This window comes from Felis catus, chromosome A1, assembly GCF_018350175.1.
Source record: "Felis catus isolate Fca126 chromosome A1, F.catus_Fca126_mat1.0, whole genome shotgun sequence".
In the NCBI taxonomy this organism is placed as follows: domain Eukaryota; kingdom Metazoa; phylum Chordata; class Mammalia; order Carnivora; family Felidae; genus Felis; species Felis catus.
The window spans coordinates 139,849,812-139,874,748 of NC_058368.1; the positions used below are offsets into that span (position 1 = coordinate 139,849,812).

The 24,937-nt window shown below is 38.6% G+C and overlaps 1 protein-coding gene and 2 pseudogenes across 8 annotated transcripts in view; 1 reads left to right on the forward strand and 2 right to left on the reverse strand.

The window, feature by feature from the left end:
* Positions 1-24,937, reverse strand: part of POC5 (POC5 centriolar protein) — a 40,236-nt gene that overhangs the window by 4,530 nt on the left and 10,769 nt on the right. For 5 of the 8 annotated variants that reach the window (XM_006927796.5, XM_045062220.1, XM_045062210.1 and 2 more), the window contains 7 exons: positions 24,834-24,920; positions 22,402-22,607; positions 20,304-20,480; positions 16,923-17,027; positions 13,399-13,578; positions 10,936-11,089; positions 5,436-5,710 (listed from right to left, as the gene is read on the reverse strand). In XM_006927796.5, coding sequence (XP_006927858.1) covers positions 5,436-5,710; positions 10,936-11,089; positions 13,399-13,578; positions 16,923-17,027; positions 20,304-20,480; positions 22,402-22,607; positions 24,834-24,920 — 1,184 coding nt within the window. Of the gene's footprint in view, positions 1-70; positions 468-5,435; positions 5,711-10,935; positions 11,090-13,398; positions 13,579-16,922; positions 17,028-20,303; positions 20,481-22,401; positions 22,608-24,833; positions 24,921-24,937 lie in introns of those variants that run through there. The other 3 variants (XM_003981080.6, XM_019835721.3, XM_045062215.1) reach the window with 2 other exon arrangements.
* On the reverse strand, positions 11,105-12,901 carry LOC102902527 (annotated as a pseudogene).
* LOC102902563 lies at positions 18,157-18,765 on the forward strand (annotated as a pseudogene).

The following is a 24,937-nucleotide window of genomic DNA, read 5'->3' on the forward strand; positions in this document are numbered from 1 at the left end:
GCTCTGAACTGTCAGCACAGAGCCCGATGCAGGGCTCATACCCACAAACCGTGAGATCATGACCTGAACCAAAGTCGGATGCTTAACCAACTGAGCCACCCAGGCATCCCTCAGTGTTATTTTTCAGTGCACATAAATTTAAAAAATTATAGCTAATTTTGTTGTTAATTTCTTCCATAAGGTAATCAACAAACCTTCTTTAGGCAGCTGAGGTCATTATACTCTTCTAACATTTACTTATTTTGGTTTAACTTATTAAAACATTTGAAATTTCAGTGTGAATTATTAATCTAATTTTCCCTCTAACCATTTTTCCCCAAACCATATTATTAAATAGTGATCTTTCCTCACTGTTATAGTCCATCTGAGGTATCGTTCATTGAGTTCTTCATATTATCTGCATCTAGCTGCAGATGGTCACGGCTGTATATTGAAACAGATGATAGTGGGTTCCATGAGAAATGTCTCTGGGAAAATTAAAATGGTAGAATATTGATGTGTCGGGAGAACTCTAGGAAAATAGCATTCAGTGAGGTTTGGAGAGTCTTTGGAGAGTTTGGAAAGACTTAATTACAGTTGCACAGAAAACCAAGCAAAGGCAAAAACAAAGGAATCCATTCCAGGAACAAAAAATTGTACCAGAAAGGAAATGTAGGCATAGTATACATTCGTAGCTTAGCTATATTTAAATAGTCATCATAAATATTAACTTAATGCAAAGTTTGGAATATCTACATTTAAATACAGAAAAAGGACAGGGTTAGGATGGTATTTAAAAAGGCCAATTCTTTCATCCATAATAATCAGTCAACAGATAATACTGGATAATTGATGCATGTGGAAATAAAGATATGAGCATACTACTTAGGAAATTAAAAGGTAAGTAGGAGAAAGAGCTAATAGAATTTAGGGAGAGGTATTTAGAGGACTGTTTCTCACTATAATACTTGTAGAAACTATTTGGCTAGTTAATCTAAACTTTTACGGGTCTTATGAATTTAAGAAACTAAAACTCAGATACTAAAATATTTATAGGCATGTTTTTGTGGACTAAATTCATGCTTCTGACCTTAAGGAAACCTCATCCTATTTCTTATTAAAATAAGGTATAAAATATATTCTATAAAGTGCTGTATCTTAATATTAAAAACTATTTTAAAATGTAAAATATAAATTTAATTGCTGGTAAGAACATACTTTATGAAAAATTGCAACCTGAAGTACAATTGAGCTGGTAACCTTATTTGTGCCTAGTCACATTTGAAGGGTGTAAGCACTCCCATCCATAACAGCTGTTCCCACTCGGAGGGGGAAGGAATGTAAAAGAAACTGGACACGTTTTGACTGGGAGACGTTTGGAATGAGAAAACTACGGTAGTTGGAAGAATGCCCACAGCTGATAACCTTCACCCAACCAGTTGAGAACTGCTTTAAAATATCTTCAGTAAGATGAAAACATATACTCGAGTAAGGAAATAAAGACTTTAAAAAGAAACCTCTATGCATTTACTTAAATTAATAATTGTCTTAACTGACTTGCATGTTTACCAAGTCAGCTTTTGGTTTTATTTTTTAGATCTTTGTTTTCAAATGGTTTGTTCTTGTAATCAGATTGCCTCACAAGTTTTGATAGATTCTTGCTTTACTTTACAAAAACTGAAATTGGAAATTACATAAAAAATAATCCACTGAATGTAGCTTATGTAAAAGAGATGGCTTAATTACAATCTAGGAACCCATAGTCAGTTTGGTCCCATGTTAAAAATTAGCAAATTAATACACACATGTTTTAGCATAAAATAACACCTAAGATATGTATATATAACTTCTCAAAATTTCCTGCTTTAAATGACTTTTCTTTTTAATTAAAATAATTTTTTTAATGTTTATTTATTTTGAGAGCCAGAGTGTGTGCATGAGTAGGGGAGGGGCAGAGAGAGAGGGAGAGAAAGAATCCCAGGAAGGCCCCACACACTGTCAGCAGAGCCCAACATGGGGCTTGAACCCACAAACCGTGAGATCATGATCTGAGCTAAAACCAAGAGTCATATGCTTATCCGACTGAGCCACCCAGGCGCCCCAACTGACTTTAAAATATATATATATTTATTTATTTGGGGGACAGCGCAAGCTGGGGAGGGGCACAGAGGATCCAAAGCGGGCTCTGCACTGACAGTCTGACAGCAGTGAGCACAATGTGGGGCCTGAATTCACAAACCACTAAATCATGATGACCTGAGGCCAAAGTCGGACGCTCAACTGACTGAGCCACCCAGGTGTCTCCCCCCACCCACCACACACACCTTTTTTTAACTGACTTTTTGACTCCATGACCAAACTTACTGGTCCCAGTCAGGATGGATCTCATTAAATCTATCTAAGAGCTTAGCTGACTTAAAAAATGCTATAAAAATGGAAATGCTAGCATTTTATGCCCTATCAATAAAAGCAACAAAATCAAAAGGATTAAGAAAGAAAAGGGAAATGACCTATTTTTAAAACTTAATATTTAGGGGCGCCTGGGTGGCACAGTCGGTTAAGCCTCCGACTTCGGCCAGGTCACGATCTCGCGGTCCGGGTCACGATCTCGGGGTCCGTGAGTTCGAGCCCCGCGTCAGGCTCTGGGCTGATGGCTCGGAGCCTGGAGCCTGTTTCCGATTCTGTGTCTCCCTCTCTCTCTGCCCCTCCCCCATTCATGCTCTGTCTCTCTCTGTCCCAAAAATAAATAAAAACGTTGAAAAAAAAATAAAACTTAATATTTGTATCTTAATATTTGACATGGAGACAATGGTTGGTTAAGAAACAAGGCTCTGTGGCCAAACAGTCAAAGTCTGAATTCTGTCACTGATTGTGTCCACAGGCAACTCACTCACTCTCCAAACCTCAGTTTCCTCATTTATAGAATGAGGAGGGCAGTGCCAAGTGCCTAATGATATCCTTTCACTTTCCATTCAGATGAAGAGGAAAGTTAAAAGAGAACATTTACTAAAGAGTTTAAAAATCCAACTAAAACCCCTCAACTATTCCAACAGTGAGTCAGAAAAAGAAAAAAGGGTCACCTATTGTTCAAACTCGTGAACTGCAATATACGTGCTCATATAACTGCCTAATTGTTATTTCTTGAAAAGTGCTTACCACCAGGAAATTCTGGTATTTTATTTAACATACTGAGGATGTCTGCAGAAAGGAAAGAATTTTACAGATGAAGGTGTTATTTTAGTAGGATGGTAATCTTTCTTTTTCCAGTTGTCTGTTTCCCAGTTCTCTGCAGTTTGTTCTCTGTTATACACCTCCTTTTAGCTACTGGAAATACCAAGAAGATTGGGAAAAAGTTTTGAATGTTCATAGGAAGCCTCTGTGATTAAAATGAAAAGAAAGATAACCAGGCCTGGATCATAGGTCTCTCCTTTCCCAGTCCCAACAATGATGGGTTCGCATTAGATAAGTTACCCAACTAATATACTTGTTCCTAGTTTTGTTTATTATGGTTCTTTTCAAAAACAAGAGGACACATTTGAGGGGAATCTGAATCTGAGTATTATAATTACATAAGCAAGGAAGAAAACTAGCAGTATACTTACAGACTGATTTGCTTCTGATTTTCCTCTCCTCCAACCCTAAAGGCTATATTTATGTGAACAAAATTGAATGCGTATCTGTTTATCAAGGAGGATGTAGTTGCAAGGGCTGTCTACACTATATTGTGTTTTCAGGTTGCAAAGACTTCAAAATTATCTCAGGTGACCAGACTGTTTCACAAAGTAACAAAAAAGGTGGTAAGCATACTCATTCATTCAGTTCTTCCCATATATATCCAGGTTTATATATAAATGCAAATGTACAAATGGTGTAGTCATATTTGAAGGGAATTTTGAAAAATCTAGCTCTGTGGGTTATCTGAATATGCAACATGAATGACAAACCAGAAATTTAAATAGACACTCACTGTGTTTACTTAAATGAGATCATCTGTATAGGATCACACTTCAAAATGTGTAATCATGAAAAATAAACACAGCTGAACATAAGTCAGAGTTGAATTTTAGTGTCTTATTTCTAAGTCAAAACTCCCTCACACATTCAAAATTTTCTTAACAGCTATATTTTTTTTCACCTCTTTGAATCAAGAGCAGACATAATAGCAGATCTCAACATATTTTTCCCCACAGTCAGTAGCTTCCACAAGGCAGAAATTCAAGTCAGCTGGAATATTCAAGATGACCAATTGTCTGGCTGACTGAATGCCTCCCTTAGCTACAGAGCGCTGTCCAGGGTAATGGCACCTTCGGATGGGGAACTATACAACATAAAACCTATTCTGCGATCTTCTGTCCTCTCAGGAAAACGGTAAGGGCCAGGGAGGAGGAGGACACAAGCAAATCAGAATCCTCTCAGGAACTTTATCATACTAGACATGCCTTTGTGCCTAAGCCAAGCCAGAGTAGGGAAGAAGGACATAGTGTTTTTAAAAAGCCCTATAGAAGTAAGTCCAGTTGTATCCCTACTCCCCTCACTATGGAGAATCACTCTTTGAGTAACACAGGTTTAATAAGAAGAAGGTGAGGAGTCAGAACCCTGATGTACTTTGTGTTAACTCTTCTATATTAATTAGCTTGATCAATTCCCCTTCAGGCAAGTTCTCACACAAATATCCCATCCCCATTCAGTAGTTCCACACTGTATGTACTTCTCTTAAAAGTAGCTAAGTGACTCTAGGAGAAATTATTCAAGGAGACTTGAATTAAAAATGAGAACCTAATCCAATCAAGATGGAGTAGCTACAGAGTAGTGTTAATGATATATGTGCATCGAGGAAAAGGGAAAGGTATAACTGAATACAAAATATACAAAAGAGCCAGTAATCTTCTAAGCCCTTGAAAAATACCCAGGAGAGTTCCCTTCAAAATAGATTAAAAAGCCTGTCATCTTCTCTTTTTCAAATCTATTTTTCCTGAATAGTTCTTGAAAAAACGTGAAATGACAAAGTTATTTTTAATTTTCACTACTATAATAGAAGTTTCAGCTATTATTTTCATTATAAATTGTTTAAAAAAACTTTTTTAATGTTTATTTTGAGAGAAAGAGAGAGACAGAATGCAAGTGGAGGAGGGACAGAGAGAGAGGGAGACACAGAATCGGAGGCAGCCTCCAGGCTCTGGGCTGTCAGCACAGAGACCAACGTGGGGTTCAAACTCATGAACTGTGAGATCATGACCTGAGCCGAAGTTGGATGCTCAACTAACTGAGCCACCCAGGGGCCCCTTCATTATAAATTGTTTTAGCCACTTTGTATATTAAATATTTTCTGTGGCTTGGCCTAAATACCATACAGACTCTTCCTCCATGGGCAAACATGTTCTAAGTTAAAAATATCCAATATACAGTCAGGTTTTCAGCTCTTTTCCCACTCGGGCACCTGCATTAACTGTACTAACCATTTCTTCTGGTCCAGCAGTGGCTGCAGATCCAGCACCCAGAGTTGAGGTAACAGGAAGGTGAGCAGAGGAAGCAGAAGCAGCCCCGACAGAAGTGATGGAAGCAGCAGAGGGAAATGTGGCAGCACAGGCTGCTCCCACGGCGGCTGCTGGTGGGGATGGTGGCGGCACAATCAGTGAGGGCATCGGAGGGGCCAAAGGATCCAAATGAGCAGAATGTTCTTTTCCTTGAACGCCAGGACCATACTCTTCTTTTTTATTTGTGAAGTCTGTCCCTATCAGTCACAAATTAATTCCATTAAACTTCTTACAAGTTAAGATGACCTTTATGCCCCCAACAATGAAAATACATAGTAGCTAAAACTTAGTTCTAGAGAAGATGTAGAAATTTGTCATGTATTGCATACAATGTTTAACTAACACAGTTTATCATTATTAACTGGTTCGTGTCAGCATTAACCACTCAAGACTTCAGACCATTTCCTTCAATATGTGAAAGCTCAAGATTTGCTTTTATGTCAAAGATAAAAATATGTACTCTGCTATGATGTCAGCTGAGTAAAGTATATTGCCAAAACAGCCATCATAATAATATGTGACCATATTAATGTCCTTCTGCATTATTTCATACAACTGTCCTGATAAATGGCCTCCTATTTAGATCTTCAGAATTGTTTTCTGATAACACTATACCCTTTTATTTCCATTTATTGCTACTATCCAAACAAAATCAATGTATTTTATTTTTTTTTAAGTTTATTTATTTATTTGGAGAGAGAGAATCCCAAGCAGGCTCTGCACGGTCAGTGTGGAGCCCCATGTGGGGCTCAAACTCACAGACTGTGAGATCATGACCTGAGCCGAAACCAAGAGTCAGTCGCTCAACCAGAGCTACCCAGGTACCCTAAAATTCAATGCTTTAAATTTGATTTTTCAGCAAAAAATAATAAATCAATAAGTAACACTAAAATTTTTACTTTTAACATTGTAAACAAAATTGATTCTTCCCAAGATATTTATATAAATCATGAGTTAAAAATATATTTGTACACTTAACTAATTTTACTGATATTCTACACAATGATTTCTCAAAAATGATGGGGCGCCTGGGTGGCTCGGTCGGTTAAGTGTCCGACTTCGGCTCAGGTCATGATCTCACGATCCGTGAGTTCGAGTCCCGTGTCGGGCTCTGTGCTGACAGCTCAGATCCTGGAGCCTGTTTCAGATTCTGTGTCTCCCTCTCTCTCTGCCCCTCCCCTGTTCATGCTCTGTCTCTCTCTGTCTCAAAAATAAATGTTAAAAAAAAAAAATTAAAAAAAAAAAAATGAACCTTACCCTTAGATCAAAGGAGTGAGTAACATCAGCTTCCAGAAGCTAGGGCAAAGGGTTTCTTCAAATGTTATATTTTTCTCCCCAGTATTAGAATTTAGTTAACATTTCCAGTAAAGACTGTATGTATGTGGCATCTAACACCAGGGTTGAGGGTTTGGAAATTCATTCACTGAGACAATTGAGAATGTGTGAACACAGGGCATTATAGACGCCCATGTGTTTTTTGTTTGTTTGTTTTTTAATGTTTTAGAGAGAGAGAGACAGAGCTTGAGCCGGGGAGGGCAGAGAGAGAAGGAGACAGAATCAGAAGCAGGCTTCAGGCTCTGAGCTGTCACCACAGAGTCAGACGTGGGGCTTAAACCCAGGAACCATGAGATCATGACCTGAGCCAAATCTGTACACTCAACTGACTGAGCCATCAAGGTGCCCCTGCCTTTTTTTTTTTTTTTTGAAAGAGAGAGAGAGTCAGGGAGGGACAGAGACAGGGAGAGAGAATCCCAAGGAGGCTCTGCACTGTCAGAACAGAGCCCTACACAGGGCTTGAACCCACGAACCATGAAATCATGACATGAGCCAAATAACTGACTGAGCCACCCAAGCGCCCGATGTGGGGTTCCAACTCACAAACTGTGAGACCATGACCCGAGCTGAAGTCGGACGCCTAGCCACTCAGGCGTCTGAGCCACTCAGAATGAGCCACTCAGACTCTAAACCTCTAGACCCCTATGTTTAAACGGTTTTCGATGTCCACTTTCCATCCAGAGACTTCTCTGTGTAAGTCCTTCTCTTAGGCTATCTTTATATAAAACAAAGTAATAGCACCTCATTAACTAAGTTTAATTAGGATTCTAAGGGACATGTCCTTTGAAATCCTCTGATGAGAGAGACTAACTCAGTGTAAAAGCACCACTTTGTTTTAAAAACAAAACATAGTTTTAACATGTTTTTGACAGTAAGTAATTCAGACTGTGTCTTTTTAGGTGGGTGGAAGACTTCTCATCTGTGGAGCCAGTACAAAGGTCAGGTCTCACAATGAGATTCCCTGGAATAGAGGTAGCTGACTAACTTGTTAATGTGGGCTGAGTTATGCAGTTCCATTTTAGTCAATCGCTGTAAGTTTAATAATTATTGTCGCTTTAACTGGGATAAGTTTTTTCATCTGTAAAGGATTTTTTTCCTGTTCCCAAAATTGCTTTAATGTTTGGCCGGTATCATTTTAAAGGTCATTTTTGCTGTCATATTTTGCCTTCTTCATAAAACTTCTAATTTCCAACCTTTAAGATATAGGATACTGCACAGCATGAGATGCACTTAGATCATGGACAGCAGAGTCAGGAGACATAAAAAAAAAAACAGTATTTTGCTATGACAAGATAGGTATGTCAGGAATACTGCATTATTTTCTTTAATGTTTACTTATTTTGAGAGACAGAGGGTGCACACGGGCGGGGTAGGGACAGAGAGAGTGGGGAAGAGAGAGGATCCCAAGCAGGCTCCATGCTCAGCGTGGAGCTGATGCGGGAATCGATCCCAGGCCCGTGGGATCATGACCTGAGCTGAAATCAAGAGTTGTATACTCAACTGACTGAGCGACCCAGATGCCTCAAGAACAATGCATTATAAACAACAGTTGTTTTAGGGGAAGAAATGGGGCCAAAAGTATTTTTTTCCCTAGTGAGAATTAAAAATTTTTTAAACCTGTTAAAAAAATGCCAGAAAATTACACATCACAGAGCAAATCCAGCATGAGGTTACTTCTGCCTTTGGGAGCTCCACCAACACTATTGCTAGTGTATATCTCACTATTCCTGTCAATTATATCCCCCATTGTGATGATCAACAAAGCACCAGGCCACTCAAAACAGTTGAGATCCCAGAACTTGGCATTAGTTGTGGATAAAAGGAGATTTAAAAGCAACAGGGGCAAAACAAATCATGTTGTGTAATTATCAGAATACATTTTCTCCAAATCCTGTTGTGGATATTTGCCTGTAGGAGACAAAGCTATATTTGAATTTAAAATTTAAGATGGTAAATTTATTAAAGGTGGTAAAACACTGTCCTAGTCAATTCATAACCTGCTTACATAGGTTATGAGAAAGAGGTCTCTTATAATTGAATGTAGGAAGTTCTTACTTTTTTTTCATTTTTTAAAAATGTTTATTATTTTCAGAGACAAAGAGAGACAGAGCATGAGTGGGGGAGGGGCAGAGAGAGGAGACACAGAATCCGAAGTGGGCTCCAGGCTCTGAGCTGTCAGCACAGAGCCTGATGTGGGGCTTGAACTCATAAACGGCGAGATCATGACATGCATTGAAGTTGGATGCTTCACCGACTGAGCCACCCAGGTGCCCCTGAATGTAGGAAGTTCTAATGATAAAATTTGTCACTTGTGAAACCTAGGATCTGTTATAAGTAGGTAATTAAATTCTTCAATTTAATACATACAACTTACTAATAATGACAACTGGTGGTGGTGATGAGTTTGTTTGAATTGAAAGACCATACTGGAAAAATCAAGAATTCCTTTGGATATTAGCAAGATAAACTAGTCAGCCTTGAGATTCTAGAATTCTAAGTTTTGAACCTGCATGTGGGCCACACACACCAGGACTGCTTCAGAAAAAAGTTATCTGCCTTAACTTCCTAGCATCCACAACATGAACAATTTGAATAATAAATGTTTGATGATGCCTTAAGGTTATGGTTATGACAGCCATAGAAAAGTTATTCAATGGACTGGAATATTAATGGTGTTACAAAATGAAACTATCTCATAAAGTGTGAGTCTCAAATAGGATTTAATGTGAGGAAATACTGCAAAAAATGTTCATGTACTTACATAAAACAGGCTGACTTCAGACTGCAATAATTATGCCATTACTTATCATCTTACATGTCAAAGTATTTTTTGTCTTTTAAAGAGCTTTCAATTACATTTCACTGCATTTCCTCAAGAATCCTTTGTGAACAGGTAGGGAAGATTTATATTATCTTCTTTGTTCAGAGAAGAAAACTAAAACCCAATAAGGAAAATAGGCCTCAGTGCACATTGGTGACAAAGGATTCGTGTGATTTGCTTTTCTAAGCCATGCTGAAAAACAATGACACAATCCACACGGATTCCAGCCAACACATGGACTTTTCTTAAAATAAAATTATTTTACTTGACTTCTGTAGATAGGCCTGTATTTATATTTCAGTTTCAGTTGAGGCATCTCTTAAATTGAAGACAAGCAATTTAAAAAAAATTTGTTTTAATGTTTATTTTTGAGAGACAGAGAGAGACAGACAGACAGGCAGAGACAGCATGAGCATGAGCATGAGCAGGGAAGGGGCAGAGACAGAGACACAGAATCCAAAGCAGGCTCCAGGCTCTGAGCAGTCAGCACAAAGTCCGATGGGGGCTCGAACTCACAAGCCATGAGATCGTGACCTGAGCTGAAGTCAGACACTCAACCTCCTAAGCCACTCAGGCACCCCAAAGACAAGCAATATTTAAAATGGGACACCATGACTGGATAAATATTTCATCAATAAAATAGTCCAAAGAATTTGGCTATTTGATCAACAAATACAAATTTTGTACTTAAAGGTACTGCAATTATTAGTTAAAAGAGCCTTAAAATAATGTTACATTCATTACATTTGAAAGTTATACATTCAAAACATTTTAACATTGACCCTAAACACTTAAGAGTTGACTGTTTACTTGATCATATCTAAGATACCATAAGTAGCCAAGACTAAGTGATTTTTATGGCAGATTATGATACCATGAAGTTAAAACTACCCATACCTGGGGGCACCTGGGTGGCTCAGTCGGTTAAGTGTCCGACTCTTGATTTCGGCTCAGGTCATAATGTCAAAGTTCATGAGTTCGAGCCCCACATGGGGCTCCACGCTGACCGTGCAGAGCCTGCTTGGGATTCTCTCTCTCTCTGCCCCTACCCCACTCAGGCTCACTATCTCTCTCTCTCTCTCTCTCTCTCAAAATAAATAAACTTTAAAAAATTTATTTAAAAAATCTAAAAAAATAAAAATTACAAAAAATACCAGTACCTGGTCAAGGCCTATTCTTTGCAGAAAATTAGTATTACAGACCACACCAATCACTGAAATATCCTCAAATCCTTTTCAAAGTATACAGAGAACCTTAAATACTAACCTGTATCGCCTTTGTTTTGAAATATAGTCATAGCTTCGAGATTTAAGGCACACACCCCCCTCATGAAAGCTTTCTTCATGGAATCTTCAAAATGCTCTTTTTCATGCTGCATTCTTTGGATCTCAGCTTTTGCATTTTCCAAAGCTCCAGATAACTAATTAAGGGGAAATTTTAAAAAGAAGAAAAAGGTTTGAGATACAAGGAAGGATATTATTTACTGTTCAAAAAACAGCCTTATACTGTGAAGTGTTTGTTGTTTTTTTTTTTTTTTTTTTTACAAAAGAGTAAGCTATGTTTATTTAAAGTCACAAGCAGTTGACGGACTCCGTATGATTCAGACTACAAGGAAACCATTCTACTTCATTCCATTCTGAGTCCTAGGGGGGCCCAGACTGGCAGGAGTGCTGCTTGGGGCCCGCTGACAGGTTTAAAGGTTTCTCACTGACGGCAATCTGTGACTGTGAGATTGGCCAGGCAGGTCACCATTAGCAGGTCACTGATGTTGCTGTTGAGCATGGTCTCAAAGTTATCAGGAACTATCTTGGGTACCTGGTTAACCAGATTCATTAAGAAGCGGCCCACAGTATCGTCAGCTGACGGCTTTCCACACAGCACGTCCTCTGCATACCACAACACTGTGCTCAGGGCATCCTAGATGCCAGCCGATGCCCCTCCTACTTGCTGCAAGTTGCTTGAGAGTCTGGTCACTGGGTTGGGGCTACAACAGGTCTTCGTGATCTGGTCAACTGCGATGTGTTCGGTGTCAGAATATGCATAGTTCACTGTCAGAGGTGTGGACATCCCCCTAGGGACACCCATTAAAGTGCCGACATAGGTAGCCATTCCTGAGGTGAATGGGGTTGGGGGCTTCAGGGCTGTAGTATTCCTGAATCGGCACAGAATTCTCTATGAAGTCACGGCCTGTGGCGTACCAGCCCAGGAAGAGCTCATCTGGAGAGACTTTCTTGGTAATTCACACATGTGCTTAGTGAATGCCATGTCAACAGCCACCTCATCTTCTGACTCACTGTGCAGCACTAAAAGGCAGTTTGTGACTTCCACTGAATGCTAGTCAACAGGTCCCAGCAGGGTCCCAATAACTTGGGCAGCACCTTCACTGAGTGTCTTGTGGCTGTCCGCAACAGAGGCCAAATGACCAGGTGGAGCCCGACCGCACGGCTGCTGGGGCGGGGGCCTGAGAGGGCAGGACCAGGCAGTGACCACACTGGGTCTGTGCTGGGGTGTGGCCCAGAGCCTGTGGTCCTAGCCAATGCAGCTGCCAGGTATGAGGAGGAGGCTGGAGCTGGTGTTGGAGCCAGAAGCGGCGCTGAGGCTGTGGGGCTGGGGCTGGGGCGGGGGCGGGGGCTGGGGCTGGCGCTGCCGGTGTGGCCATCTTGTTGAGCTGTGAAGTCACTTTTGTGTCAAACACTAAAAAGACTTTACCGCACACCTCTTCCGCTATGCATCTCAATTTATTTTAAAAGGTGCATCTTATCTCATTCCTAACTGTAAGATGGAGGTTCAAACAAGGAAAATTTCATACTAGTCCCACCAAAGGGTGCTGACGTGTTTTACTTATAAAGATATGTCATTTCTTACCATAAAACATTCATGCAGAATAATACCCAAAATACATGAAGAGCCACAAGCTCTCACCTCTTCAGAAAAAAATACCTAAATGCAATATTAACAGAATTTCCACCTTTCCTTCCTTCCTTTCTCTAAATGTCATTTAGAGAACTTAAAGTGCAAAGTGACATTAGGTAAAACACTCTTTCCCACCGACCAAATCTGAAGGGACTGCATTTTTTTTTTTGTATGTCATTTTGAATTGCAGAAAATTATTGGTACAATGACACTTATTTTTAATGTTAAGAACTTAGTACTATGATGACGAAAAAAGGTTTTTCTGTGACTATGTGATTTCAAGAGGCCTACTGCATTCTTCACTATGGATTAACTTCATTTTGGGTCTCAAATATTTTCCCTTGGAAACGATGTTTATTTTATAAATAAAAGTCAACGGGAAAATAACTTCAGTTTATATACAACGGCTTTATATCAACCTTATAGGAACACAATTTGCTTAAATTAGCACAAGGATAAACATTTTTGTTTTGAGTCTTTATTTTCAGCTCAAAAAGGCCAAATGAAGAAGCCTAAGGAAGTATGTGTTCTTAGAAATGTAAGGGTCTATGGGTGATTTACGTTTCCAAGGGAAATGTACATACATGAGATCAAACACGAGTTCCTAGATCAGAGTAAATAAATCTGTAGGTCTGACTTAATAGTGTTGTTCTTTCCCAGGAGTGTCATTTGAGCCCATTTGAGTCCATTTGAGTGACACTAAATGGAACTGGAGAAACGGGTCACTCTGCCTAACTATAAACTAATAGTGAGTGATGCTATCCATCTTTTTTATTTTTACTGAAAGAAAGTGAAGGTATACACAAAAAAGTTTACCGCAGCAACTCTGGTTTCATAATCGTTGGAAATCTGGACGCAAACTTCTTCTGCTCTTGCTTGACAAGCTCGTTCCACCACATCTTTCCATTGCTTCTGTACTATGGATCGCCAGCCTTTCCAGACTTTCTTCAGTAAAGTTCTCTGGAAGTACTGGTCAGCTAGTTTGCCTTCATAGACCTAAATGAAAGTAATATACAACCTCAAAAACACGGTAGGCTGGTAAATATATAGGCGATGATATTAAAAAACATAATGTAACACAGTGGTAAGCAGTGTACATGTTATCATTTAATCCTGTGTAATCATATTTTTCTCATCTGCAGGCAGGAGAACAGGCTGAGAGAGGTTAAGGAACCGGCCCATGTCACACAGCTTTCAAAGAAAGGGAAAAACCAGCCTCGCCTCATTTCAGAACCTAACCTCCAACCCTTGTATCAATGCTTTATGCAACTAATCAAGTTAGGAGGAAAAAAATAAATAAATAAAGCGCAAATGAAAGAAAAGGAATAATCTACCATTATCAGAGTTATGAATCTGCAGGACCATTTAGCGGAAAGTAGGCCTAAGAGAAGAACAGAGAGTGGCTGCAAGACAGAAAGGGTGGTGGCTGTGATTTCAGGTGCCACTGCTCTCTCTTCAGCCTGGTGGCCACCACCAGAAGCAAGACTAATTTAATTTGCACCCTTTGCCATCATACACAGGGCCAAGCAGATCTAAATAGAAACATATACCATTCTTCCTGCATCAACTAATTTAAATTCTTTTGAAGAAATAGTTCCAATTTTCAATTTTCTTAAATTGAAAAAGCTACTCAAAAACTGGCGGCAGAAAATAAATGGAAACAAACGAAAATGAAAATACAACAATCCAAACGCTTTGGGATGCAGCGAAGGCAGTCCTGAGAGGAAAATACATGACAATCCAGGCCTATCTCAAGAAACAAGAAAAATACCAAATACAAAATCTAACGGCACACCTAAAGGAAACAGAAGCAGAGCAGCAAAGACACCCCAAACCCAGCAGAAGAAGAGAAATAATAAAGATCAGAGCAGAAATAAACAATATAGAATCTAAAAAAAACCGTAGATGGCACAAAAACAGACACATAGACCAATGGAATAGAATAGAAACCCCAGAACTAGACCCACAAACGTATGGCCAACTCATCTTTGACAAAGCAGGAAAGAACATCCAATGGAAAAAAGACAGCCTCTTTAACAAATGGTGCTGGGAGAACTGGACAGCAACATGCAGAAGGTTGAAACTAGACCACTTTCTCACACCATTCACAAAAATAAACTCCAAATGGATAAAGGACCTAAATGTGAGACAGGAAACCATCAAAACCTTAGAGGAGAAAGCAGGAAAAGACCTCTCTGACCTCAGCCGTAGCAATCTCTTACTCGACACATCCCCAAAGGCAAGGGAATTAAAAGCAAAAGTGAATTACTGGGACCTTATGAAGATAAAAAGCTTCTGCACAGCAAAGGCAACAACCAACAAAACTAAAAGGCAACCAACGGAATGGGAAAAGATATTCGCAAATGACATATCGGACAAAGGGCTAGTATCCAAAATCTATGAAGAGCTCACCAAACTCCACACCCGAAAAACAAATAACCCAGTGAAGAAATGGGCAGAAAACATGAATAGACACTTCTCTAAAGAAGACATCCGGATGGCCAACAGGCACATGAAAAGATGTTCAGCGTCGCTCCTTATCAGGGAAATACAAATCAAAACCACACTCAGGTATCACCTCACGCCAGTCAGAGTGGCCAAAATGAACAAATCAGGAGACAATAGATGCTGGAGAGGATGTGGAGAAATGGGAACCCTCTTGCACTGTTGGTGGGAATGCAAATTGGTGCAGCCGCTCTGGAAAGCAGTGTGGAGGTTCCTCAAAAATTAAAAGTAGACCTACCCTATGACCCAGCAGAGTAGCACTGCTAGGAATTTACCCAAGGGATACAGGAGTACTGATGCATAGGGGCACTTGTACCCCAATGTTTATAGCAGCACTCTCAACAATAGCCAAATTATGGAAAGAGCCTAAATGTCCATCAACTGATGAATGGATAAAGAAATTGTGGTTTATATACACAATGGAGTACTACATGGCAATGAGAAAGAATGAAATATGGCCCGTTGTAGCAACGTGGATGGAACTGGAGAGTGTGATGCTAAGTGAAATAAGCCATACAGAGAAAGACAGATACCATATGGTTTCACTCTTATGTGGATCCTGAGAAACTTAACAGGAACCCATGGGGGAGGGGAAGGAAAAAAAAAAAGAAGAGGTTAGAGTGGGAGAGAGCCAAAGCATAGGAGACTCTTAAAAACTGAGAACAAACTGAGGGTTGATGGGGGGTGGGAGGGAGGGGAGGGTGGGTGATGGGTATTGAGGAGGGCACCTTTTGGGATGAGCACTGGGTGTTGTATGGAAACCAATTTGACAATAAATTTCATATATTAAAAAAAAACTGACGGCAGCCTCCACTATGTCCACTAACATTTAAACATAATATATTCTGATTATGTCAGTTGGTAAATAACTTTCAAAATATGGCATACTCATTAAATAGCTCTTTTCTCTATGATTAATGTAGATTCAATCTATTGGGATTCATAAAAAAAATGAAAGCACTAGGAATTATTCTTCAAGGAGAAATCCTGTTCCACCATTGTAATAGCCTTTTCTTTAAGTATTCAGAACTTAATGCAGAGAGATCATTCCATGGCTCACATAAACATCAAATACACACACACACACACACACACACACACACACACACACACACACACACACACACCACATCTATCCCCTATACTCTTGAGTCTCTATACTGTCTTCTTGTGGGATATACATATCCTCTCATCTTTTCCACTTCTGATACAATAATTTATTACTCTCTCTCAGTTTATATTTACTCTGCTATACTGATTCAACTCTTACTTAATTAAAATAAAGACAATCATAGTTAAATTGTAAACTAAAGATAATTTTTAAAAAGCTACACAGACATGGCTTTCTTTGATTCTCACTCTAAGTCAAGTCCACAAAACAAATGATCACACAATTTTATAATGTATCAATACAGTACTGCCTCTTTATGAAGAGACTATATGGATACATTCAGGCATGTGTGAAGCAGAAACAATATAAGAAGCATATGATATGTTAGACATTATCAACTCCTTCTCCACACAATCACATCTGAGTTTAAATTTGTTAAAAGGGTTCTGTGACAAGGGCATTTGTAAGTCAGTTATGATCCTTACTTACTATGAAGTAGGAGATGATAGATCAATAGGTCTATAAAATATGAGGTATTTTTTTCCAAAATACACCAAAATCAAATTCCTTTAAAATCTAGGCAACATTAAATTGTAAATTCATTTTGATTTATTAGAAAACAAATCTTTCTTTGACTTTAACAGGAGCTCCAAAATGTGATCCTAAACCCTTTTGAGTTCAGAAGTCTAGTATCTGTCAGTTATTGTTTTGTTTTTATACTTACATCCTGTCTGGATTTAACATGGCCAATTCGCCAGTGGAAGAATGTTCTCATCAGCTCTATCCTTTCCTTTTGCTTGCCTATGGCATGAGACAAGCTAGAAATCACCTGTAAATAGCAATTAACACAATTATTGTAATGTTACAATAACAATAATTGGTAAAGTGACTTTCACATTTTTCAAAAAGTGCTCAAAAGAATACCTGTGGAGCACTACTACATTCATCTAATTAACCTCATTATTATCTTTAAAAACACCCAAAAGCTTGTCCACCTGAATGCACTACATATCAATGAACGAAGGAGAGCAAAAGAGGAAAGAAAGAAAAGTCTTTATTATTTGTATCTGGATAATCACAAAAAAAGTTTATGTATATAAAATTAATAGTCATTGACATTTAATTCAAGAAAGATGACTGCACATTTGAAAATATTGCCACATACACAGAAAGGCTTTGTGCACTACACTTGAGGGTAGGGACCAGGTTTTAAACATCTTTCTGGTCCCTTAAGTACCTTTAATACCTTGGGTTAGAAGTTGCTCACTAACTGTTTAAGGATTTTCTGGATTCAACAAATTCATAAAAGCAAACAAGAGTTATACCATAATGTACTTCTTCAGTGATGCTATTCTCGTTCTTTTTTAAATAAATCTACGAACGCTTTTAAAACCTAAGACGATATTCTTTCCTATAAAGAAATGAGTGATTGAAATATATATTTTAAATTGGCCACATTAAAGTGAGATTTAGTAAATTAGGCATATTTATTGAGACACATTTATTCTGGTTCTTCTTTAAATAATTTTCAAAAGTGGAAAAGGGCACACATTTCTGTTAAAAGGCACAGACTGTTCATCTTATTCATTTTCAAAAACTGGACACATATGTATACTCTTTTATGTGTGATACTTTGAAATTAAAAAAAAATAAGTTTCAAATATTTTAAAACCTCAGGACAGAGTTTTGAGGGCAAGAGAGAAAATGAGTGACATTAGTATCTAGGGTTTCAAAAAAGTAAACTATATAAAATGTTTGATTTTATATCATACCCCAAACAACAAAAGAAATGTATATTTAAAAAAATATATAGTCTTTATCTAGTTCATTAAAACAGTGCTGCATCTGCAGACCAGGAGCTGAGCTGTCGCCTCTGAAAACTAACATCCTCCCGGGGGGGAGCCATAGATTTACTGCACAGTCTGCTGTGTGGAATTAGCACAGACATGAACCTTACTCTCTCGTTCTTAAGAGGCTAATGTAAAGTGAAATAAAAAGTATTCTCAGGGCACTTGGGTGGCTCAGTCAGTTAAGTGTCTGACTCTTAAGTTTCTGCTCAGGTCATGATCTCACAGTTCATGAGTTCAAGCCCAGAGCAGGGCTCCGCACTGACAGCAAGGAGACTGCTTGGGATTCTCTCTCTGCCCTCCCCGCCCCTCTCAAAATAAATAAATAAGCTTTAGAGAGGGTTGGACATCCGGCTTGTGAGTGGGTACCTTCATTTCACGTGCAACCTAAGAGCGATTTTAAAATGGGTGATATTGAGAAGAGCAAGAAGATTTTGTTCAGAAGTGCACCCAGTGCCATACCATGGAAAAGGGAGGCAAGCACAAGACTGGGCCGAATCGCCATGGTTTATTTGGGGGAAAGGTCAAGCCCCTGGATCTTCTTATAGGGATGCCAACAAGAACAAAGGCATCACCTGGGGAGAGGAGACACTGATGGACTATTTGGAGAATCCCAGGAAGTACATCCCTGGAACAAAAATGACCTTCGCTGGCATTAAGAAGGCAGGGGAAAGAGCAGACTTGATAGCTTATCTGTAAAAAGCTACTAAGGAACAATAGTTGGCCGTTGCCTTATTTATTACAAAACAAAAATGTCTCATGACTTTTTTTATGTGTCCCGTATTTAAATAAATCTTATACACCAGAATTCAGATCATGAATGGCTGATAGAATATTTCTTTTGGACAGTCCTGATTTAAATAAGATTAGCTTGTGAGGCGCCCGGGTGGCTCAGTCAGCTGAGCGTCCGACTTCGGCTCAGGTCATGATCTCACAGCTTGTGAGTTCGAGCCCCGCGTCAGGCTCTGCGCTGACAACTCGGAGCCTGGAGCCCGCTTTGGATTCTGTGTCTCCCTCTCCCTCTGCCCCTAACTACTCCGCATTATGTCTCTGTCTCTCTCAAAAATAAACAGTAAAAAAAAAAATTAAATAAGATTAGCTTGTGGTTAAATGAGTATGATTCGCTTTTTGAACTTTGATAGTAATTCTGGTTCAGCAAGTGCTGTCATTGTTTTCCCCTTTCAAAAATATGATTGGAATTGATTACATGTTCAGCTTTTCACAGAGATGGTAAATGCCATCTCTAAACTTAAACTTATTTAGATTTATATGGCTGATTATATCAATATATTTAAATACTGAGGAAATCCCTTCACTGTATCAGAACAGCAAGACTCAGCTGTGATTCAAGTTGTGTTTATTAGCCTGTTAAGCGCAAGGGCTGAAGATAAGCTGGCAATGTCCACTTTATCTTTTTAGTCTTAACTATGCCGATTTAATTAAAATTCCCTCCATTTAAAATGTTGCCTTTTGCTTAATGAAAGGCATTTTAGTGTGGTTTATGTATAGTATTAAAAATTATTAACAGTTCTCACATTTTATAGATGAGCTGTAAGGTCAGATGCTTTTAAAAATGAGTGTGATAAGGTATAATAGCAGATTTGGCTTGTGAATTCTTTACTAAGTTATAATTCAGGAATGTGTTCTAAACAGCTATTCAAAAATACAACTGTGGAATTACCATATATGTATGATTGGTGCTTTTGCCAACTTGTTAGAAGTGTTAAAGTAGAGGAGAAATATCATCAGCACCAATTTGTAAATTATGTGATAAGGCTTAAGATAATTAAAAACAAAATCACAGATCAAAAAAAAAAAGCTTTAAAAAAAGTGTTCTCTATGTCTATCAATAAAACGAAAAAGACATCATCAATGAAGAAAGATATAGCATCGATAAAATGTGAGATACTTAAAATGACCCCTAAAAAGATGGTTTAAAATATGGGTAATGCTGGTTCCCCAATGTTCTCTTAAGATCAGCTAGGAAAAAAAGACCGGGGAAAAGAAATTAGTGTTCCCACATTCAGCACACACTTCTAAAACTTCGAGCACACTGAAGCTGATGACAAAGATTAAATGACAAGACGCTGGCATGTTTAAGAGGAAGAATATATCTTATTCCTATGTATCTATTTTTTCAGTTTCTGAAGCAATCTTCCCTTTGTATCTTGTATGACCTAAATAATCAGTTCCTGGCATTTATTGCCTAGCAAGATTTTTACCGCATCTCGCTTAAAAAGAAATACAAAAGTGAAGACCTCATCTTTTCTCCCAATAGAGATTTCATAGGCTTTTTGCAGCTCCTTCAAACTGTTGATCTGGTTGCACAGTTGTTTTAAATGTGCTTCGTGTTTTTCTTTCTCTTTTTTCATTTCCATTCGGTGCCAGTCAATAAAATTAAGTCTCCATTTACTTAGTTCAGATATGATGTTTGTCTGAAAAATAAATATGCCAGCAATTAAGCAGTGTGTTTAGTACTGCTTCTTAAAATTACACTGAAATTAAGAAACATTAAAATTAATCGGTACAAGCAATCAACATAAGAGGTATTTATAAAAACCACTAATGAAAACGTTTGCAAGTTCAACAGTTGTGGCTCTTCTCAGGTCACATTCACCATACTAAGGAAATGGATTTTTTTTTCCTACTTTAAGTTACTTTGTATGAAACCTTGTTGTCCTTTGAAAAAATTTCTGGTCCTTCCGTGGTTTATTCAAAGCTTTAATGTCCATATTAAGATAGATCAAGGAGGGTAAAAGTCAGAGTATGGCCTTGGCTCAGCCATGGGACTGGGAAGTTATTTAGATAGAGGTGGATAATGGAAACCAGGGGGGTTGATGCTTTCTTTCCCCAAATCATTTATCACAGAGGCCATCTTACCACAAATTGCTAAGTCTGATCCCTTTTCCCCCTACTGAATGGCATAAGTAAAAATACCAAATAATCATGTTATCAAAACAACTGCCTAACAATATGCTTAACTGAACAGAGAACAAATTACGGGATTAGCGGTAGCACTTACATCATGACACAGATATGAAACCTGTTCCAAGGGGGAAAATGGTAAAAACTATACTAAAAGATTATTTCGAGAATTTATGGTTCCCAGTAATAGAGAAATAAAAATGCCATAAAACCCTCAGGACTGTAATTTCACCATATATGTGAATATTCAGTTTTCGCAAACTATGTTTCAGAAAACCTGTCATTTTCTCCATTATATATATGTATATATATTTTTTAAAGTTTATTTCTTTTGAGAGAGAGAGCGAGCATGAGCAGGGGAGGGGCAGAGAGAGAGGGGGAGGGAGGGAGGGGGGGGAGAGAGAGATAGAGATAGAGATAGAGAGAGAGAGAGAGAGAGAGAGAGAGAGAGAGAGAGAGAACCAAGGCAGGCTCCACACTACCAGCGCAGAGCCCAATGCGGGGCTTGAACTCACAAAACACAAGATCATGACCTGAGCCAAAACCAAGAGTCAGAGGCTTAACACTGAGCCACCCTGGCACCCTTCCATTATATTTTAAATAGAAAAAAAATTGCCATTTCTGTAATACCTTATTTTATTTAGAGGCCAATACCACCACTAAAATAGTCAGCTTTTATAGACTTACAGTTACACAAGGTGGTTGCTGTAAGCAGCTACAAAATGAATATACGTTGCTAAAACCGGATGCTGTGTTACATATAAAAGGAGACATCTTGGGGCGCCTGGGTGGCGCAGTCGGTTAAGCGTCCGACTTCAGCCAGGTCACGATCTCGCGGTCCGTGAGTTCGAGCCCCGCGTTGGGCTCTGGGCTGATGGCTCAGAGCCTGGAGCCTGTTGCCGATTCTGTGTCTCCCTCTCTCTCTGCCCCTCCCCTGTTCATGCTCTGTCTCTCTCTGTCCCAAAAATAAATAAACGTTGGAAAAAAAAAAAAAGGAGACATCTTCATTCGTCACAGCTATGAGATGGTAAGGATTCAATAGGTATCTTTGTCACACGTAGACTGAGTCTTTAAAAACACCCGAGAAGTTCAGTGGAACCTACAGAGCTGTTCAGCAACTACTGAAAACCTTGCTAATTCAAAACATGGTTTCTGATCTAGTGGCATCACCTGGGAGCTTGTTAGAAGTGCATAATCTTGTGCCCTGGTCAAGACCAACTGACAAGCTGGTTTAACAGGATTCCCAGATGATGCGTACAGATATTAAAGACTGAGAAGTACAGACTTAAAACACTGGACTAATCTTCTAAGGAAACTAAAGATTTTTTTCACAAAATCTTTTGATTCAAAGAAAAGAACAGGAAATAGTGGAATCAAGAGCAAAACCGTTATACTACATATGAAACAACTGTAACTGAACAACTGTAATACCTTAAGTCCTGAACTCCAAAGATCAAGTACATTTTCCATCTTCTGAAGGTTTTCATCAGAAATAAGAAAATCGCTCGCAACGATTTCATGGGCATCTGCATGACTAGAAACAGATGCTGGTGAGGAAGAGTCACCTAAGAGGTTGGAACTGAAAAAGTCCATGACTGGGTGAGAAGGCTTCCTCGGTGACAACACTGGTGATGACCCTGGAATAGAGGAAAGTTGTTGTGGTCAGGCCAGATTGAGAATAACCCAAATGGTAAGAAATTCCAGTGGAAGGTGAGACGTCAGTGACCTTCAGAAGTAGAGGAAAATGCAGAGAAATAACCTTTCAATTTACTTACTCTTTCTTTTTTTTTTAGTGTTTATTTATTTATTTTGAGAGAAAGAGAGCACATGACTCTTGTCAACTTTACAAGTTGAGCACCTGACTTTTGATTTTGGCTCAGGTCATGATCCTGAGGTGTGGGATCAAGTCCCATGTTAGGCTCTGCACTGAGCATGGAGCCTTTTGGGATTCTCTCTCTCTCTCCCTTTGCCCCTCTCCAACCCATCCCCTTCTCTTTCTCTCTCAGAAAAAGAGAGAGAGAGAGAGAGAAAGGGTTAAGTAATGGACCAAGGTCCCAGTGGTTGTCTATAGGTCATTATTACTTTATGTAACACACTGGTGAGGGTTTTAACACCAGTAAAATTCAACACTCAAGTACATTCAAGTACAAAGAGTAGTTTAGTTTTAACAAATACTCAGTTGTAAGGCACACTGTTAGCCTTCAACATACAGGTGAAAACATACACGTCTATATATGTATACACATATATGTATATAATTTCCATCCTCTGCCCATATACATGGTAGAGGGTAGCGGGCTGGGGTGGAGTATAGATGTAGGGGTGAAAGCCAGTGCCAGAACAGGCATCTACCTTTCAAAAGCACAAAACAGAAAAGATTACTATTTTATCACACATGTATGCTGGAATTAGAGACGGTTTATCATTTCTCACATATCTCACTTTTGTTACAAGGGTCCTAATAACCAAGATTGAAAGGCCTTCTTCTTTTCCTTGGTCAATGAGTCAAAAAGATAAATCTACTGTAGAACTTGTTACTTGAAAGTAAATCAAGAACTCTTTGCAAAAGGGAAAATCACGCTCTAATATATATGTTTTACATAAAAAATTTACTCAGTAAATGGTTCAGGCTAGTCAACTATGAAACACTGCCTCTATACTCTGAAGAATAAACCCAGAGAATAAAGCAGAGTGACAAAGTACGTGAATGTTCTCTTTCACTAGATTTCACCAACAATATCTGCACCCACGGGAAAAGCAATAGGCTCTGATTTTTTATTTTTACTTATTTAAAAAAAATTGTTTTAATATTTATTTATTTTTGAGACAGACAGAATGTGAGCAGGGGAGAGGCAGAGAGAGAGAGAGGGAGACACAGAATCCAAAGCAGGCTCAAGGCTCTGAGCTGTCAGCACAGAGCGCGACATGGGGCTCGAACTCATGAACCGTGAGATCATGACCTGAGCCAAAGTTGGACACTTAACCGACTAAGCCACCCAGGCACTCCTCTGACTTTTAATTTTTAAACATATATCCACCTTTTGAAAAAGAGAATCACATAACTGAAGAACTTGAAAGGTCCCCAAGTATTATACCGCCCAAGCCTTTTATGTACAAGTGAGCAAACCAAAGGTTAGAGGCATTTCTTGTAGGGTGGCTTACATGGCCCGTACATTAAATAACATTATATCACAGAGCAAGAAGACTGTTGTATTTTAATTATTTAATCACTTCAATCTGGTGCTAGTGTGCTTTTATAACCTCTGTAACACTTGCTCATCTCTCCTTTCAACCAAGGAAAAGCAGATTTCAGGCTGAACACATCACCAGCAGTATTTAATCAAAACTTACTAATTGTTAGTTGCATTTATTTTTACCACTGCTTTCTATTTATAAAGGGTATATTAGTTTTATTCTGTAATCAGTAATGACACAAATTTTTCTTCTAATGAATTTAAGCTAAAGAAAAAAATGACAGAACAAGGGGTATAAAGATAGGACAAAAATCACTAAGTTGGTACACAAATGCCTGAATGTTGGGAAAGAATGCACTGGTTCATGAAAACATTGAAATTGGCCAAATTAGCGGACTCCCATGACATCTTTTAAAGTACTGCCCTCTAATCTAGCAGTTTTAAGAAAGGATGCCACACACTGTAATACATTAACCTGTCTTAATTGTACTATTTTAGAATTTTGGGAAATTATTTTAAATAGTATTAGTTAATAAATCAGCAACAGCAGCATTTTAAAATCATGCCAATGAGTAATATGCTGAAATAATTCCTCTTACTACACAAATAAAATTCATCAAACCACAAAATGTTGTATGTTAATAAAAACAAACTGAGGAAAAGTCATACCATCTGTCTTTGAATGACTTGAAATATTCAAATCACATCCTTTTCCAACTTCCATCCTTGTTTCTTTTACTACAGGGCTATTTCCTGCTGAAAATAAAATAAAA